This window comes from Schistosoma haematobium, chromosome 3 (genome assembly GCF_000699445.3).
Source record: "Schistosoma haematobium chromosome 3, whole genome shotgun sequence".
Classification (NCBI taxonomy): Eukaryota; Metazoa; Platyhelminthes; class Trematoda; order Strigeidida; family Schistosomatidae; genus Schistosoma; species Schistosoma haematobium.
Genome location: NC_067198.1, coordinates 34,542,966 through 34,563,012, shown reverse-complemented (window position 1 = coordinate 34,563,012; position 20,047 = coordinate 34,542,966). Strand labels below are relative to the sequence as shown.

At 33.0% G+C, this 20,047-nt stretch overlaps 1 protein-coding gene across 2 annotated transcripts in view; it reads right to left on the bottom strand.

Moving 5' to 3' along the window:
- Positions 1–19,814, bottom strand: part of COL1A2 (Collagen alpha-2(I) chain) — a 48,758-nt gene extending 28,944 nt beyond the window's left edge. Inside the window, exons 1-6 of one of the 2 annotated variants that reach the window (XM_051213708.1) lie at positions 9,957–12,862; positions 7,289–7,390; positions 5,242–5,655; positions 3,500–4,156; positions 1,923–1,976; positions 317–676 (exon numbers count right to left, since the gene is read on the bottom strand). In XM_051213708.1, the coding sequence (XP_051069708.1) occupies positions 317–676; positions 1,923–1,976; positions 3,500–4,156; positions 5,242–5,655; positions 7,289–7,390; positions 9,957–9,977 (1,608 nt within the window). In that variant the 5' untranslated portion in view covers positions 9,978–12,862. Of the gene's footprint in view, positions 1–316; positions 677–1,922; positions 1,977–3,499; positions 4,157–5,241; positions 5,656–7,288; positions 7,391–9,956; positions 12,863–19,218 lie in introns of those variants that run through there. The other variant, XM_051213709.1, reaches the window with a different exon arrangement.
- Positions 19,815–20,047: the final 233 nt, after the last annotated feature.

Sequence of the window (20,047 nt, the reverse complement as noted above, 5' to 3'; positions counted from 1 at the left end):
GTTAGGATTTCAGTTAAAATCACGTTCCCTAACAACTGGTAAGAAAACTAATTGTAATAATATTATACAGTGTGCAAACAAAGTATTCACACTCACACATAGACGAGTTTTTCCGTAAATAAACATTTACATGATTTTTTTCCAGATCTTAAAAAACAGACATGGTGAGTGCATAATTTCTCAATATCTAACTCAAAATGTAACCACTGATCAAGATAACCATTAGATATTTCTACTTAACTGTAGTTGATACCGAACTGTGAGTAGTATATGCAAATAACTTCATCATTACGGAAAACAAACAGATGTCACCTACTGGAGGTCCTGGTGGACCGATATGCCCAGGTTCTCCAGCTGGCCCAGGATCACCCAGTTTCCCAGGTGTCCCTGGTGGACCTTCGGGACCAACTCTACCTTCTGCTCCCATAGGACCACGTTTGCCAGATTGCCCACGTTGGCCTTTCTCACCTGACAGTCCAAATGGACCCGGAGGTCCGGGTTCCCCTCGTGGACCTCTGTCACCCCTGGGACCTCTTGATCCAACTGCTCCAGGGTCACCAGTCTTCCCGACCGAGCCAGGTAGACCACGTAACCCTTGTCCTCCTTGAGGGCCGTGCGGCCCAGGAATTCCTGCTGCACCAGGCATGCCAGGTCGACCAATAGATCCAAGTGGACCCTGTGTGATAATGAGGAAATAAAAATATGAGGTCAGAAAAATAATCCCATGTAGTAAAAATATTGAATTAGGATAAGAGGATTAATTGGCTCACATCGTTGTTGAAGGACATTAAAGATTCGAATGTTGAAATGTTTAACCGATACCATTATCATTACTTTGAATTCTAATCCCGACAGATTTTTCTTTAATGCTTAGTTCCATATTATAAAGTAAAATAGTCGAGCATGCAAATCACTTCATTCGTTTTTAGCCTCGTCAGCATTAGAGGATTGTTACCAGTATCTGTACAGAGCAGTCACTTGAATCTTAATACCTTGATTAACCAGTGGCTTGGGCGAGGTCTCCGTTTTGATGATAAAGAACAGAACATCAGCTTGGTCTATCTATCTTCATAGCTAGGAGACGTGATATTTTGAGGTTAGAGACATGAGTTGGTTGATAGTATCTGATCATAAGCCCTTTCTAAGTGATGATGTATACTCTAGAACCCTCATTTGAGTAAAGTTGCGATCAGTCATATGATACTTGAAGGCGATAGTGAGTCATTTGATAAGGTATTAAACCTTTCCCCACTGAGTTGTTTGAGAAATGTGTTATACATATTTAGCTCGAGTCTACCTCAATGAGCTATGTTAGCGAGTACAAAAGTAAATTTCGAGAACAGTGACAGTCAGATGAAAATTTTATCGAGATCATGAATCGATTGATGTTACATCACCATTGAAGACCTGGAAGCACTGGATGGCCGTTTCTTCCTATTGTAGGACTCTTCAGTAGTTTGCATTCACGATCCTGCTCGCGGAATTCGAACACAAGGCCTTAATGTTTTTCAATAGATTAAGTCACTATTAATACGACTATAGAGTTTGATGAAATGCGATCATCACAAAGAAAATTGTATATAATTCTTCTTTAATGACGAAATCAGTTACTTATGTTATTATACTTTGTTTCTATATCTACGATTGTTATATTGAATAAGTTTAGAAAGCTTAATCTTTTGAGCTTGATATAATCACTACAATTTCGAATTTTGTTTATAGACCTCCTTTAATTGGATAATAATACACATTATCCTTCATAATTATACTTAAATATATAATATTCCCAATGAAAACTAAGATTTTGTACAGTGTTGTAGTACTAACGACTTTACAAATGCGCTTACTGGTTATTGAATTTTTTTATTTTTTTATTTACTAAAAACAAGAAACATAATAATTTTTTCAACTCAAAAACTAACCTTAGGACCAGGTTCACCAGTTGGTCCTGGTTGTCCACGATTCCCAACTGAACCCTGAATGAAATGAATATTACATTAACATGTGTTAAACAATTGAATATTATACTTGTAGATAATTTATAAACTTATATTAAGTTATTGTTTTTTTGTGTGGGTATTTTATACTAATGCAGCCAGTATTAGCATTTCGTTATGATTCCTAGATTCATTACTTAAATATGATACAACCTAATGTGCTGGTTTTTAGTTCAACTATTAGACCTCCTTCAAACATCAATTGACTAAATTAAAGAAATTTGGACCATTCAGTTTTTAATTGATACTTTAAAGACATGGTTTGTACTACGAAACCTGAAAGTCCAATGTTCAGTTCCACATGACTTAAAAGATCCTGAAAGGTCTTATATTCAAACTCCACAGCTGTACAACACTTTCTAGTTTTCCATTGCTCTCCACATTCTATTAGTCCATGATGAAAATCAACGTTAAATTTTGGAGTATCATTGAGTGAGTGACGATTATCAAATCTTGTACATTTGGTATGTAGCTTGCAGTGGAATCTATTGTGCCTACTTATTTTTCCTATTGGACGCTCGCCATTCGGATGTATCAGCGCCAATGTTGATGTTCAAATTGAGGGCTGAACTCAGTACTTTTCACTTCAAACTTAGCGCTTTATCTACTAAAGTGCTGGATTCAAATAGCCAATAACTTGCTCAACGGATATAAAGGTATAAGTAAGAATTTGCAATTTCCAAATATCGATATTATGGACTGGAATTTATACGCGTATCCTAAAAAGATTACTTCGACACATTGTTATATCACATTAAATATACTAAAAATTGAGATATGTGAGTTATTTTTTAAAATATGATTTATAGGACTATTTCATATTTTTTAATTGAAATCATGAACCGATTGATGGTAGACTACTATTGAAAACCTAGCAGCACTGGACGGCCGTTTCGTCCTATTGTAGGACTCCTCAGCAGCGTGCACCCACGATCCCGTTCCCGGGTTTTAATGGTGGTCTAACATCAATCGGTTCATGATCTCAATCAAAAACTTTATGATGTCCACAATCTTATACTAATCATATATTTTAATCGTGAAACTATTTTTCGATTGTCAGATTAACTCTTGAGAATATTTTCTAATGATGACACTTGTCATAAAATGGTTAAACCCTAAGTATTCTCTTGAATTTTCATTAAAATACAGAAAATTATGCAATAATCAAAGTGAAACTCCTTCACACTATAGATATATCAACAATGATGCATGAATAATTAATTATTTGAAGTAGTCCAATAGTGCCGTATTGTGATTACTTTCTACCTTATTCCCATGAATTTGTATTTATCAACCCATTTTCTGTGTTCTAGTACACAATTAATCAAATCACTGAAGATTATTAATGATTCAATGAAAAATATTGAAAGAAGGATACTACTACTGTAGCTACTTGTTCAAATAACATCTAAACTTTTCGATATTTCTAAAATTCTTTTATTTCTCATGTGATAGAGATTTACTTAAACCGAATATTGAAAAGTGGAATATCATTAACTTACTCTAGGACCGGTAGGACCTTTGAGACCACTTGAGCCAATGTCTCCTTGAGCTCCCTTCTCACCGACGGGACCGGTTATACCAGGTGCTCCACCTGGACCAATAGCACCCGGTGGGCCTTCAGGACCCGGAGGACCACGAAGTCCAGGAAGGCCACGACTGCCTTCGTGCCCAGGGGCTCCCGATAGTCCAGCGGAACCACGTATACCTCTACTACCTTGTTCACCTACTGGTCCCGGTGGGCCACGCTCACCGCGACGACCTTTGATACCTTCTGGTCCTGGCAAACCTTGCGCACCTTGCAAACCCACCGAGCCTTCTGGTCCTTTCGCACCCACAAGACCTATTTCTCCTTCTCCACCAGAAAATCCTCTGATTCCCATCATCCCAGGTTTTCCGGGGTGTCCTCGATCTCCTGGCTCTCCTTTATTACCGATCGCTCCTGGAGGTCCATGTGCACCTTGCTTTCCAGGATTTCCAGGTGGTCCTGGCGCCCCTCTATCTCCACGTAATCCAGGGAAACCGACCTCTCCTTTAGGGCCAGGAAGACCAGGTTGACCTTTAGGTCCCTCTGGGCCTTGCAACCCAGGACTTCCTTGGGGGCCAGGTGCTCCAGGGTCACCTGGTGCTCCCGGAACACCATCTGTCCCATCAACTCCCTAAAGTTAAAAATAAGCAACAATAAAATGATGTTAATATATGGTAACAAACATAAGAAATTACTTGTTAACCATAAACTTGAAATCCCTTATATATAAGTATATCAAACTATTCAAGTCATCCGTAGTTTGAAACATAAAATTTCGACATTTACATGAACACTTAGATACCGTCCTTTTATTTCTGTAGTCAGAATTCAAGCCTGATTTTAACTAATCATAACTCTTTATATGTCTAGTGACTTCTAGCTTCGTGGGTTTTCAGATGTTTCTATATCCCATATCCAGTTTCTATCCATATTATTTTACATTATTTTATTTATAAATAACTTCTTGGTTTCACTGAAAATTCACAAAACACTTATACCATACCATTTTTCCTTCAATAATATCCCAGTTTTAAGACCTATTCCCCCTTGAATCTGTTGTAATCAATAATTTCAAATAGCATTAGTCGGTGGTCGTGTGGTGGATGCTACTTATACTGACAGATATAAGTAGTACACAGTGAAAATCAGAAGTGAAATGTCTGGCAGCAGAAGATTGAAATGAAGAGAACAGGAAGGAAATCGGAGAGCAAACGAAATAACGATACAATTAAGGAGATAATGGAGTATGAAAAGGACAACTTAAAGAAGATGCGCAAATGATTTATTTAATGTATGGTTTCATGTTTTACTAAGCCACTGTGTGATTTTTCCATCAGACATAAATTGGTTTTCCCCAGAGAGTCGTCTTTCATTACAGTCACACTGTACGTGAAAAGAATCGATCTATATGTATGATATAAAGCACTTATTTAATAAATTAATCTTTTTAGTGGGGAACACCATACTGAACTAAATACATGAAGTTTGAAAATGGTTTAAAATATACATAAGTTAGTCATTGCTTGAAATATTTTGTGGATATAATACTTAGACTAGTTGCTCATGGTATACTAGAGAAAATTTACTGTCTTCTAAAACTGTTCACTGAAAGTCTGATCTCATACCAACATAAATACACTACTAGAATTGTTATAAACGATAAAGATATAAACTTCATAATCATAAAAGCATTAACTGATAAAAACAAAGACATACTATAGGTCCTGGCAGTCCCATGAATCCTCTGGGGCCCGGTTCACCTCGTTGACCCTGAAGACCGATCGAACCTTTCGGTCCTACAGGTCCTGGTAGTCCTTTCGGCCCATAATCACCAGCCATTCCTTTGATACCTTCTTCTCCACGTTCTCCTCGTTCACCTCGTAGACCCATTGCTCCAGGAAGCCCAGCTTCTCCCATGACTCCAGGTATGCCACGTGGTCCTCGAGCACCTTTTAACCCAGGTCTTCCTATCGGTCCAGCTTTTCCATCATTTCCAACAGGCCCAGCATGTCCTCGCGATCCAGGGTTTCCCGATGGACCGGGATCTCCCATCAGCCCAGGTTGTCCGATCGGTCCAGGTGTGCCTATGACTCCTGGGAATCCGGGTGCACCTGGCTCACCAGGTGGTCCCTAATGAGATAAACAGTAGTTTTATTAACTGATTTGAGCTTATGAGATGCAAAATAAAAGCTAAAAAGCAAATTTTCAGAACTAATAAATAATCTCAGGTAAAGAATACTTGTTCCGACTAAATGCTTGAAAAAAATTAGTATTTCATAAGACGAGGATTGAAAGCCCTAAAAATATCATTGTACTAAAGAAGCCATAACTCTGTAAAACCAAATTAAATAAACAATTAAATACTCTTTTAAAACAAATGGTTAAACGAAATCGTTATGCATATGGAAAAACTCGTTTAATATAGTAAACGTTTGTTACGCCTTTAAATTAGTAAATAACCAACAACTGTACAGAAATTTCAATGATTAAAGCTACATACTTTTAATATACCTACTTCTGGTCAACTTTAGCACATGTAACCTAAGATTAAAATATAATTTAATACGATATTATAGCAGTTGTCAAGTAACCGAACTATTTCAACAGTCTATCAGACTAATAACTTTACTGTTATTATATGTATTTAAAAAGATGTATAAAGTTAACATTTTTAGCATTGCAACTATTAGTTAGTTAGGAAATATAAACTTTAAAGAGTTTCGTCTCAAAAATGCTTCTTCAGCAAGTTGTAGAATAAGCAAAGATTGATGGTAAAACAAATCAAGTTACCATTAAACATTAGTAAATCTGAACAAAACTAATATGACTCAATGCAAGAAAAAGGTAAAGAGAATGCATGAGGATTTGTAGTACGTCAAAAATAAATCAGTATATCTGAATACACTGATTTTTATATCATCAATTTATAGTTGACTAACCATCAGTGTAAGCTGAATTAATTCAGTTGAGTAGAACTTGTTATTGATCAAACAATAGGTTACTGAATGAACAGTATTACAAGATGAAATTGCTACAATTAATAATATTGTGGATGCGCACTGATGAGGAGTCACACAATAAGACACAACGGCCATCCAGTGCTTCGGGGTTTTCCATGATAGTCGAGCTTCAATTGACTCATGATCTCAACTATTAAAAATTACTGTAATATCCACAAAAAACCCTTTTGATATAACTGATTTGTTGAATTATCTACTTGCTACTTCCTAAGAGCTTTTTTCTTTCTTAAATAGATAAGTGTAGAAGAGTGTTGTTCATCTTAAAATTATTGACTTCAAGACATATTTATTCACTTAGAGAATTTTCAATGAAACACATTATTCGATATAACCAAGATACAAGTGTTTATTAACAGTTGTCTACACAAATTACTTCGGATCCGTTGGCCAGACACTATCAACAAAAATCTACTGTGAGAGAGAACAGACCAGATTCCAGCGGAGGAAGAAATCATGAAGAAGCGCTGGAAGTGGATAGGACACACAATGAGAAAGGTACACAACTGCATCACAAAGCAAGCCCTCACTTAGGATCCTCAAGGCCAAAGGGGAAGTGGAAAACTAAAGAACACATTGCGCCGAGAAATGGAGATAGATATGAGAAGAATGAACAACAATTTGATAGAACTAGAAAGGAAAGCTGAGGACAGAGTGGGTTGGAGAATGTTAGTCGGTAGTCTATACTCCATCGGGAGTAACAGGTGTAAGTAAGTGAGTAAGTAAGTATATATACTACAACTCACCATTGTTACCCGGATATCTTGATACATGGTTACATTTTCACCAACTGGACCTTTTACCATTGCTCTAGAACGTTGCATGTAGTCATCGACATCTTGAGGGGGCTAAAATTAGTTAATTATTGGAAAAGAAAAATTAAAATTACATACATCATCTAAATGATGAAAAGATTTGATAAACGCAATAGTGGGTCATAACTATTCATTAATTATTGGTAAAAACACTTCACAAACGGTTTATTATGATATTGATCTTTTTGTAAAGTATTTAACAAACTTTATTATCATTATCCCAAAGAATTAATTTTATAATCACATCTTTAGTAGATGAAACAACTAACATCCTACAGTAATATAAGTCACACTGTCTTAAATCATAACATCTTATAGTATTGGTTATTGAACTTGTTCTTTAAAACTTACGTTGTCCACAGTATAAATCTGTCTATGGAATAATAAAAATACAAGATTTTCATAGAGCTAGAAAAAGAATACATAACTATCACAGACGTCACTAAGAAGAATCCCGAACTGTAGAGTCCTGAATTATCCACTGTTATAGTTGAAGGTATTACCATTACCTTATTATCCACGTTCAATGTTAGTCGATTTCCGTTAACTTCTTGATAGAAAACATGATATACTATAAGTTTACATTACTTAAATTAGAAATTACATTGTAAATTGATTGATAGATTATGCTTAGACCTAAGAACTAGATAAAATTGACATTAATATTAAACGATTGATTAATGTATGATCCTAAATTCTAAAAAAAATGTTGAGATAATGGAGAAGATTTGTAGTTCAGGTGGATAATTTTGATGGAGTTTTGTTCTCTAAGCTGGATGGTTACGACTAAACCATCTAGCTCAGAGAACAAAACTCCATCAAAAAAATTTTTATATAATCAAAGTCATGTTTCTAAATTTGGCGCTCTAATCAAATGCGATTTCTTTCGGCTTTCCTTCAACTGATTAGTTTATCTGTTGAATTTCTTATTTAGTTTATAGTCATTATTGTTTCAAGTTATAGAGCACTTGTATCTAGTTACTTAGGGTGTTATTTTAAAAAAAAGTGAAAAATTATTGATTACTATCAACAAGACGAAGTCAATAGAGTTTAATATTTTCAACAACAACAACAACAAACAAACAAACACACAAAATATTTGACCAACTTTGGTTATTTACAAAAGTTAGCTAATTTAGTGTATAATTTCAAACTTTATAACAATGAGATAATTCACATCGTATTGTTTACTTGAATCTCTTAGCATTAATGTTTAAGACTGCAAGTGATCAGTCTATTATTGACTTGGCTAGCAATGGAATTCGGGATACGTGTGTCGTCCTATTTAGGACTTGTCAATTGGATGTATCAGTATCTCCGAGGACTCAATAGCTAAGTGGATAACGTTATGTTGTTTGAAGCGAATGGTACTGGGTTTGACTATCGGGGTGAACATTAACTCTGAGATGCAGGCTTATCCAACTGATGAGTCCTAAATAAGACGAGACACGCATCCTGGATTTCACTGCTAGTCACTATCCATCTTTGCTTATGATGAGATAATTATTTTTACCTAGGTTCCCTTTGCACTTGTCTATATTATTTTGATAATATTGTAGTGTATGCTACTTATGTCTGTCGACATAAGTAGTATGTTATACCAATCAGAAGTGGAAAACCTGGCAACAGAAGGCTAAGAATATCGAATTGAATAGATGTGAAAATAGAAAGGAATTTTGAACTAGAAGAATCATACAGAACGTAAAGGACAAATGATGGAAATATGCCAATTAAATATTCATACTTTACTAAGAGATTCTATAGTTTAATCTCATTCATTATAGTATGGTTTAAGTGTGTGAAGCCAACATCTGTAATTGGCAGAAAATGAAAATGATTGATTGTTTTGAGACATAATTCTTTTACATAGCAATCTGAAGCAAAATAGAATTTGTTCAGATATCCTCTAAAGGTGTTTCGATATTTGTATCTTCAATCCTTTTATAAATTAGACTATCGTCTAGCTCTAGTCATTAAACTAACATAGATATCTAAAACTCCAACTAAGTGTAGTCTAAACAGTGTAAGCTTAGGGTTGAAAGTTAATCTTAGGGTAAAATTTCATTAAATATTCTATTTTAACAGATAGAAACAATATTTTCATGTATTATGTAACTAGTCAATTATCAGCTTTAAATGACTTATAATGTTACATATTTAAGTTTCCTTATATGTTATGGTTGATAAATGTATATAAAGAGATGTAACAAAATCATCGATGAATATGTCTTTTAATCTAGTTCAATCAACTGCAAACCATAAATTCATGTTTGTGTAATTTATTGTCTTTATACTTTTCTAGATAAATTAAAATGAATTCTAAATTTACAATTTGCAAAACTTAGTTCCAATATGAATTAATGATATTTAGAAGAAGGTAGAGAAGTGATTTTCAATGATCTTATTGATCTTTAGTTTATTCCCGCCCCTTCTCTATTATGTACCTGAAAGTTTGTACACTTTGATCAAAAGAATGTTTTCTGTAACTGTTTACCAAAAAATTAAATAAGCTAGTATTTATCATAGTTTGTAAACTGTACAAAATCTTTTTGTATTATGCAAGAAAAAAAAATCAAGTATTTGAAATTATGAAACTTACTGGACCTGGGAGACCAGGCATACCAGGCAATCCATTTTCACCATCGAAACCAGGATCTCCCGGTGGTCCAGGAGGTCCAGGCGGTCCAACAGGTCCTCGAAGTCCTGGAGACCCATCAGGTAATGGTGGGGGTGGAGGTGGTAGAGTTTGTGCTGGTTCGGCAGTTGGTCTTGGTGTTCTTGTCGACCTTGGTTCGTCAGTATATGTACGAGGTGTAGCTTGGGGTAGTACTGGTTCCTAATTGATCAGATAAAAATGTGCAATGTAATGTAGATTGTCTTAAAACTTACTAAGTTCACTATGAAAAACTGAGCGTTTCAAATTAAATCAAAGTAATGAACATTAAGTGAATATCTCTGCTTAATTTTACACTTATGATGCGTTTTTGTCAACTCAAATAAAATATGAGAACATTTATGTGGACAGAACACCAGTGGGGAACAATCGAATGTATTTGACACAAGCTTACAGAACTTGTTAATAAAATCTAGCAATCAAGTGGTAAATACGTAATTTGCAGAACGTACATCAACTGTCTTAAAATGACTCAGACTTCATTGTTCTTGCATTTTCATACAAATTGCATTTTGTTTCCATTTTTTACTGTTTGATTCTCTTGTCTCACTGTTGCCAGACATTCTGTTCACGAATAACGTCATATACTACTTATGTCTATATAATAGTAGCACACACTACACTATCTCTTATGTAACACTACAGTTAATACTAAAAACACTGTTTTGTCATTTCAGTTAATCAAACTGTTAGCAAACAAATGGTGATTTGATTTGATGATTAAGTTACGATTGTCTGGTATGCTGATATACTTGAAATGGACTACAAATGTTAAAAGTCTAGATTGGTCAAATGAAAAGAACGTGTAGTTTATAATACTATTTGGTCAATTTTGTATTGGAATTGAAAAATCTACTATAATTCAACAAGTATTCCATCTCAGGGAATAATAAATTAACACAAATGATACTCAAATCAATCGTAATCCAATGTTGTAATTAGCTTTACCTAATCTATATGAATCTCGATTGTTAATATTTTCGTCTATTGGTGGCAAGTACCCACACTTTGAATATTATTTGGTGCAACCTAGTTATGTCGTATATGTTTTTGTGTAATTAAATTTCTAATTAAATTCCTATCCGAATCACAGAAGATTGATTGGTATTTTGAAACTAAAAATGATCAGAGCAAATGTAAACAGGTTAACCAATAAGTAACCCTTCTGCCGTTATTCTAAATATAAATGAATACAAACATGGAGTCACTTATCGACAACAGTACAGAAGAGTATTCGCAAAATAAAACATCGGAATAGTCACCCTACATACAGTGTAAATGTGGTTTCTCTTCTGTTTAATATGAAGAATGTTAACTAATCTTACAGCTCTAATATAACCCTTTTTTTGAAAACAGATCTTTCAGTACGTCCATATTAATTTGGCTTATTCCTTTGATATTAAGTATACCGGTAATAAGTTTACCAAATCTGAATGTCCAACTGACACTTATATTGATGAACCTTAATTATTTACATACTTTCTATTGAGTAATGCATGTAAAGAAGATTTATGTGGATGCTATGTTTTTTTTCATTCTCCATTACATTTATTAGACTACTCTCATTATGAATATCATTTATAGACATATTTTACATTTTTCAAATAGTTATGCAAAGCTTTTGTCGACAACTATTATGAAGCAATGAAAAAAAATCCAATGGTCAACATCTGTAATCTTATCTGATGTATGATATAAAAAAATCCCCGTTTAATTTCACTATTGAGTTTGTGATGTGTGGTACTGATGTTGATAGATATAAGTAGTATGTATCACCAATTGAAAGTGAAATAACTCGCATCAGAATCTTAAGAAGATCGAAGAAAAGCGAACGAGAACAGAAAATGATTGGAGTGCAAACAGAGGAACAGTCAAGCTTGAGACAAGTGACTGACATTTTGCAAATGAAGGAGTTATTTTATGGTTCTCAGATTTTACTAAAACGTTCTATAATTTTGTTTCCAAATACATTCGATTGTTCCTACTTATGTTATCGTTTAGTACAAGTTAGTGTCTCATTCATTATCCCAATTAATTCAGACTTGTTTTCTTTTCTTAAAAGTGGTTTGAATAATTCTCTTCTCTTCATGGTTATTTCAGTTGCTCTGTTTTACGAATAGAACACATATTCTATCTTGTTTTTCACCATATATCAGCTAAATTATTTTGTTTTAAATATTAAATTTATTGTCTTGACTGTAATGGAACAATAAACATATTTATCGCAATACATACAAGTATCCTAATGGAACACAGTTCAACTTAAAGTCAGACGATTGATACTCGTCTTAATTAATAAAAGGATAACTTATTATTGCGATATTATGCCAACGAAAATGAGATCATTGTCAAAAATTATTAGTTTACTGAAATATTCATTCTCCTTTCATGTAGTTTTTAGTGGATAATCATTGTTTACTGATAAACTATAAGTAGATAAAATGTATCACTAAAAGTTTTGTCACCATATCCTAGCTTCGTGACATCATTGAAAATTTCATATACTTTGATTATCTCAGTTTCATGAGATGAATTAATGGTTAAAAAAAATCATTTAAGTCCAATATCCCGTTAAGTACATATGATTCCACTCTTCGAGCAGCTTGAATAAAGTTCCTGAACTAAGAAACTATCCATAAAAAAATATAACATAAATAGCACTCATGAATGAACATAAATTGTCGGATGAATTAAATAGCACAGTAGTATACTGAATAATAATTTATTATATTATTAAACTGTACTTACCACACGACTCTTTGCTTTAATTTTTTAGAAATGAAACAAAGAATGGTGAAAAAAATGGCGAATTAGTACGTATTTCATCAATTAAATGGGGCTTTAATAGTAAATCCTTAAAAATTGAAATTAATAACATAAATCAGAATAATATGTTACTGATGTCATAGGAATAAACGGAAGTGAATTCATAAACCTTTGATTTACTGTTATGATGCTCTGTCAGTTTAGCTAAGTGGAATGTTGCACAAATAATAATTCTATCCAATTTTTTTCTAATTTATAATATGTATGACAAGTAAATTACCTTATACATTTCATACAATAACTCTTAGTCAACTAAGTCCAACGATAATTGCTTTGATATAATGGACAGTATTAGATAAATATTGATTTATCTGTGGTTTTTGTTTCCAGCTACGAATAATCAACTAATTCAATTATGTGATATTAACCGAATTTATATATATATAGTTAGTCAGTCGTCCTTTATTCTGACATTGTTCGGTTGCGATTTGTGGCTCGATTACATGAGTAGATGATGTACTTGACCAATACAGTCATTTTAGTAGCCTTACAGAATAATTTTGCTTTTATAATATTAAAATTATCTCCTTTAGTTTCATGCCCCCAAATGCCCTGGTACGCCCGAGAATGGGGAGAGTCAGCTATCCCTCTTGAAATACTCTCACATAGTCACGCGTATATAGCCTCTGCCAGGGAAGTCCTACTCACTACCTTCTCGTGGCATAATTGTTTTTTACGAAATTGAGAAGATGAAAAGTGAATGTCCAGCGCTTTAAACGGGTTGGTGAACACGGAGAGTTAACCTAGGGGACATGGGACATGGGCTCCAGTATTCTGAGGGAACAAATGGCGTTGGTCACAGGCTACCATGGGACTAAATCTCCTTACGATGCCCCATTGCCTTATGGATCAAACCTTCGGGTCGAAGGCTCCGGGTGTGGCCCCCTAAGGAAACCACCTGTTTCGATTTGGGCACCCGGGCAGTATCACAGCCCTCACATATATCAAATGAGATTTGTGTGGCGCATACGTATTTGGTGCCTCCTTGTACCAATATCTACGTGTTAAAATAAATAAATAAATAGTTTCATAACTGTTCAGTCAGGACTGTGGTTTTATGGAGACCATTGAATTCGAGAACAGTTTATATAACAAACTGAATTTACCTACATAACCGTCTAAAATCTGGAGGAATTGGTCTGAAAATTATATGATTGGTTTGAGACATGAAGTTTATGGTTATATCATGTAATTGGGTCTTGACTCCACACTCTTTAGGAGTTTCATACTAGAACACAACAACTGTTTTATGCTTCCTTCTAAACTCAGTCAGTGATGTAAACTATTTTAAAATTATCATAGCAATTTAGAGGGCAAATTTTTTTAATTTTGAACCAATCGTTGAATATTAATTTTAATAGGCATCAAACAATCATTTCAGTCATTAGAAAAAGAAATGCAAATGAATTTACCAACACATTCTGGGCAACATTGACCAGGTTCTAGAAGTTGTCCTTCATCTTCTCCACATTGCAAAGTTGGACAAGTTTCTGTTTCACAAACAACTTCACGTGTATTTGGATCACAACGGCATATTGCACATGGAAAGTTTGCTAATCGAACTTCTTCACCGGGGGATAAAACTCTCCCATCGTCCATTGTACAACCTAAAAGAATACAAGAAAATATTTTTCATCATTAACAATCCAAAAATCATAATTTAGAAAATATAAGTTAACCATAATAAATAGATTAAATTAGGAAGTTCTTAGCATTTGTTTTCAATGAAGTAAATATTGAATTTGTCTGAAAATTTTAAGTTCTGTATTCACTATTGGAAAAGTAACTTGAAGTGATGTACTACACACAATCTTAAAGTTGGAAGGGACAACATATTCAGTATATTTTATTTTGTTTCCCAGTACTCTGGGAACTAATGTTCCTCTAGAGATTGAGAACGTCTATTTTGAGTCAATAAAGACATTAGAAGTCCATAATAAAGAATATACAACATAAACACTTTATTGAGACATACTACTGATTGATTATTTGTTTTAATGTATTCACTCTATTCATAATTAATTTGAAATAATAATAACAAACATGAATATATCATACTTAAGGGGACATTTTCATTCTTATTCCTTTTGTCCAGAATAAAAACTAAAGTTTCACAATTAAATCATTCAGATCTGGCCACTGAATATCCCCGTATAATCGATTAGTTTTCGAGATGAAGTTTGTATAAATTATGTCAGATAACTGATATAGTTATGTCCATTTGCTATTGTTTACTTGAATCTTAACACTGATGTTTAGCACTGCAATTGATCAGTCTGTTATTGACTTATGCCTATTACCTCGATATATTACTTTAACTAAAAAATATTATAAGCAAAGATGGATAGTGGCTAGCAATGGAATTCAGGATACGTGTGTCGTCCTATTTAGGACTTGTCAGTTGGATGTATCTGTATCTCAGAATTGATGTTGACGACTCAGTAGCTAAATGGATAGCGTGATGGTGTTTGAAGCGAATGGTACTGGGTTCGACTATCGGGGTGAACATTAACTCTGAGATGCAGGCTTATCCAATCGACGAGTCCCAAATAAGACGAAACACGTATCCTGGATTCCATTTCTAGTGATTATCCATCTTTGCTCATAAGACATACTTATGTCTTATTATTCATATATATATATATATATATATATATATATATATATATATATGTAGGTGATTAGAATGAAAAAAGTAGGCTCAGTGATTAGCATCTAGGAATTCGGATTAACATGTAAGTATGTGATTAATTTGAATGATTACTTTTAAACTTCGATACTACATTATAGATATTGACTAAGTGATTAATTAAGACATATTTCCTTAACAATGTAAAGAAAAAATTAAACCAATGAGATAGATATTGTTAACAATGAACCTTCTATATATCAACTCAAATCTATCTGAAATTATTCCTACTTGAAGCGGATGTTTTTTCAGAACATAAACATGTTCAATTCCGCATAACTTACATCCTTTTAAGGCAAATTTAATAGATATTAAGGTGGATTAAATGTTCACCATTCTATGTTGCATATCATTTAAAATAGACAAGGATATTAGTTAATCTATTCTACAGTAAGGCTGATTAATAATTACAGAAATTTGATGATTTCCTTGAAATATCTATATAAGTTTTAACTGTAAAATTGTATTGAAATTTAAACATTTTTATCAGAATGGAAGGTTTGTGAAGATTGTAGCATTTTTTTAAATAGTTGAATTCATTAGTCGATCTACGCTAGATCACCATGGAAAACCTGTAAGCATAGGACGGCCGTTTCGTCCTAATATGGGACTCATCAACAATGAGGTAGTTACCTACTAAAGACAATGATGGACGGTGGTGCGATATCTTGGATTGGTTGGAGTTAGACATTAACACCGCTGGATGCCAGTCAGCTCAGTGATCTAAAGGTTAAGTGTTAGTACGTGAGACTGAAGGTCTTGGGTGCAGGATCACGGACGCGCACTGCTGAAGAATTCCATACTAGAACGAAGAGGCCATCTAGTGTTTCCAGGTTTTCTAAGGTGGTCTAGCATAGATTGACTCATGTATTCAACTATAAAATTTAAAGATTTATATTAATTCCGTCATGATTAATCATTTGCACATATCACTCTTTCTCTTTCTTTTACGCACCATATTTCCAATATGTTTGTTCATTACTCTAAAGTAAAGTGTTCAGTAACAATAAACTTCATTCCATGATAAGACACTTTCAATAACAATCAATTCAAAAAAGGTAATTCGTTATGTAATTGAACATGATTATGGTAACTCAAATTTATTGAAAAGTCTAATGACTAAATTTATAATGAAACAATTTGCATATAAACTCACTGCAATCCTATAGATGGTTAGAGGAGTAATTTTATTTAGAATATTTCTTATAGTGTATTTGCAAAACTGTTTTATTCCCTATAATCTATGCAAAACTAAGTGTTAAATAATTTCATTACTAATCCATTTGTCAGTACTTTTTATTATTTATTTATCTAAACATATAAACATTGATATAAGGAGGTACCAAATAGATTTGCGTCACGTCAATCATTCGATTTATGTGAGGGTTGTGATACTGACAGGGTGTCCAAACCGAAACAGGTGGTTATGTTAGGGGGCCACACCTGCAGTCTTCTATCTGAAAGTCTAATCCACGAGGCAGTGGAGCAACGTAAGGAGATGCAGTCTTTTGGTAGCCGGTGACCAACATTTGGTTCATACGCCATTCGTTCCTTCAGGATCCTGGAGCCCATGTACACCACTGGTTTGGAATAAGGGTTTTTCAACTATCCCAGGTGGAACCTCCATATTCATTAACCTGGTTAAAGCGTTGGAAATTCGCTTTTCGTCCTCTTAATTTCTTAAACAACAGTAATGCCACGAAAAGGCAGTGAATAGGACTTTCTTGGCAGTGTTTGTATGTACGTGGCCATGTGAAAGCATTTCGAGAGGGAGAGATGACTGTCCCCACTTTCGGCCATACCAAGGCATTTGGGAGTAAGTACTCTTTAACGATAATTCTGTTCTGTTTATTCAAATTGTTACAAGTAATAGGTAAACAAATAGATAATTTCAACAATTTATCATTTTATTATAGATATCCATATAGTTTGATGATGCTAAGAATCACTTAGTGATAGTTTGCGGTTAGTATATTAATATGAAGAAACTATACAAAATTTAATAATTACCAAATTTCTTTTATAAATACATATTACTTAACATAATTAGGTTAGTAACTTATTGATTAGTTGTGTTCATTTATAAATAAAGAAAATTTACGGATCATTCTTTAAGAAAATAAGTGAAATTTGAATGGCTTAATACGGTTCATTATTAGAGTCAAACCAATAGATATAATTAAGAAAGTTTATGTTCTCTGAAGATTGTTTGTTTGAATCATCCTATTGATGTTTAGGACAGTAATTGATCAATCCATTATTAGCATATCTATATCCTATGAGAGGATTGTTTTGATATTATCTTAAATTACAAGGATTATCAACAAAAATGAATGATCAATTGCACTTCTAAACATCAATGAAAAGATTCAAACAAACAGGACTCAGTATCGAAATGAATAACATGATAGCATTTGAAATGAATGGTACTAGATTCGAGTCTCAGAGTGAATATCAACTCTAGGATGCAAATACATTCAACTGACAAGTCCTAAATAGGACAAAACGTGTGTCCTGAACGCCAATATTAGCCAACATCTATCTTTTTTTATATAAATCAATATTACAACTGAACTTAAAATATTTAAGCTTTTAATAATATCCAATCTAGCAATCTAATAAATATGCAAATAATCAACCTCAGTATAATAATAATAATTAAAATGATATTCTTAAATGGTGTTACTTAAATATAAAAGATACTTGTTTACCTATAATTTGTAATTATTCAAGCCAATTGTATCAATTTTATGAATTTACAAGGAAGATCACTAAATTAAACAGTTTAAATTCTATTGTGGTGCGCGCTACTTATATTGATGTAAGTAGTATATGACGCGAGTTGAAAACGCAATGTCTGGGAGCAGAAGATGGGGGAAGATCAAGAAAGGAAGAGCGACAACACAATGCAATTTGTAGAAAACGCATGAACAATGAAATGTGAGACAATGGATTAATGTTTGCAACAGGGACAGTCCAGGTTGATATGATGCATTGATATTTTGCAAATTAACAATTCACTATATGGTTTTTTTATTTTACAAGTAACTTTGTAATTACATGCTTTTGCAGTCGATTGTCCCCATCCGTGTTCTGTTTACAGCATTGTAATGTATATAACACTAAAATTTACTATAAGGGGATGAAACTGACATTCAATACATTCAAACTTACATCTAGCTAATTTATAATCATTAAACAATCATAAAACATCATTATTTATCTGTCAATCAGTCAATAGAATGATTATAATCTGTGGTCATAGTTTATCACAAATGAGAATATTTATCTCGATCAAAACATCAAACTGAGGCATTTGGACCAGAATCGAACACATACTATCTAATCATTGAATTGTAACCAGTATCTAACAGCTTCATAGAAAATTATACATCATAATAAATTACATAATAAGATTAATAGAGTATATATATTTACTTAATCTAAAATGAATTACTCTATGTGATATTCAAACATGATCTTTACGTGGCAAGAACGAAAGAGAAAGAAGAAAAATCAAGCTACAATTTAAATAAACTAACCATAGATTCATAGAATAATAATTAGATCATTAAGTCAACTTTCATCATTTCATGATGGAAGTCTATGATAAGTAAAGGGAATAAATAAATAAAATAAAACAAAAATTTTATATTGAATAGATCAACTTACCTTGAGCATTGATTATATAAACAATACAATGAATTAGAATAAGATGGAATAACATTCTTTTTTCTCTCACTAATCACAATCGTTTATTTGTTTTTCTTTTAAGTAGTATGTAACAAAGTCTTTTTTTTATATTAATTTATATAAGTAGTAGTTTTATATTCATTTTTAGAAAAAGGAGAAAAGATAAGAAAAGACAAATACATTTCTGTCAGTTACTAAGGTAATTTTATAATAAGGTTTTAAATCAAATTCATGAATTGTTTTAATTTTTCTCCAGTTCCATTCATAGAAACTTATTCAGTGTGTAATTGAATAATGATTGTGTAATTGTGTGCATGTCACTGTATACTTTTATTATTACTTTTTAAAAAAAAAATTTTTATAAGAAAGACTAAGTGCATACATACACTATTCTATATGATTCCCCTTTATAAGGATTGTATCATGTAAGTAAAATTTGATTCATTCATCTAATAATCGGTTATTGTTCATCATTACTTAAATCTGAATTATAATAGACATGTACATATGTATAGGGTAGTATATGTATATGTATATAACTTTATAATCTTCTGAGTGCTGATAAGTGCAAATGTGTATTTGTTATAAGGATGAAGAAATATATTTTGTTCTTTTAGAAGTAAAAAAAAAGGAAAAAACAAAAGAAAGGAAGAACCAATCAGTATAGTTATTTGATTGGGCACAATTTATTACTTTAATAGGAAAGAATATGCTAAGAATATTCTGAAATTTTACCGGTGGATCTATGTATAGGTGTACATTCAGTTTATACATAGATACATGTATACTTATATATACACATAAAAAG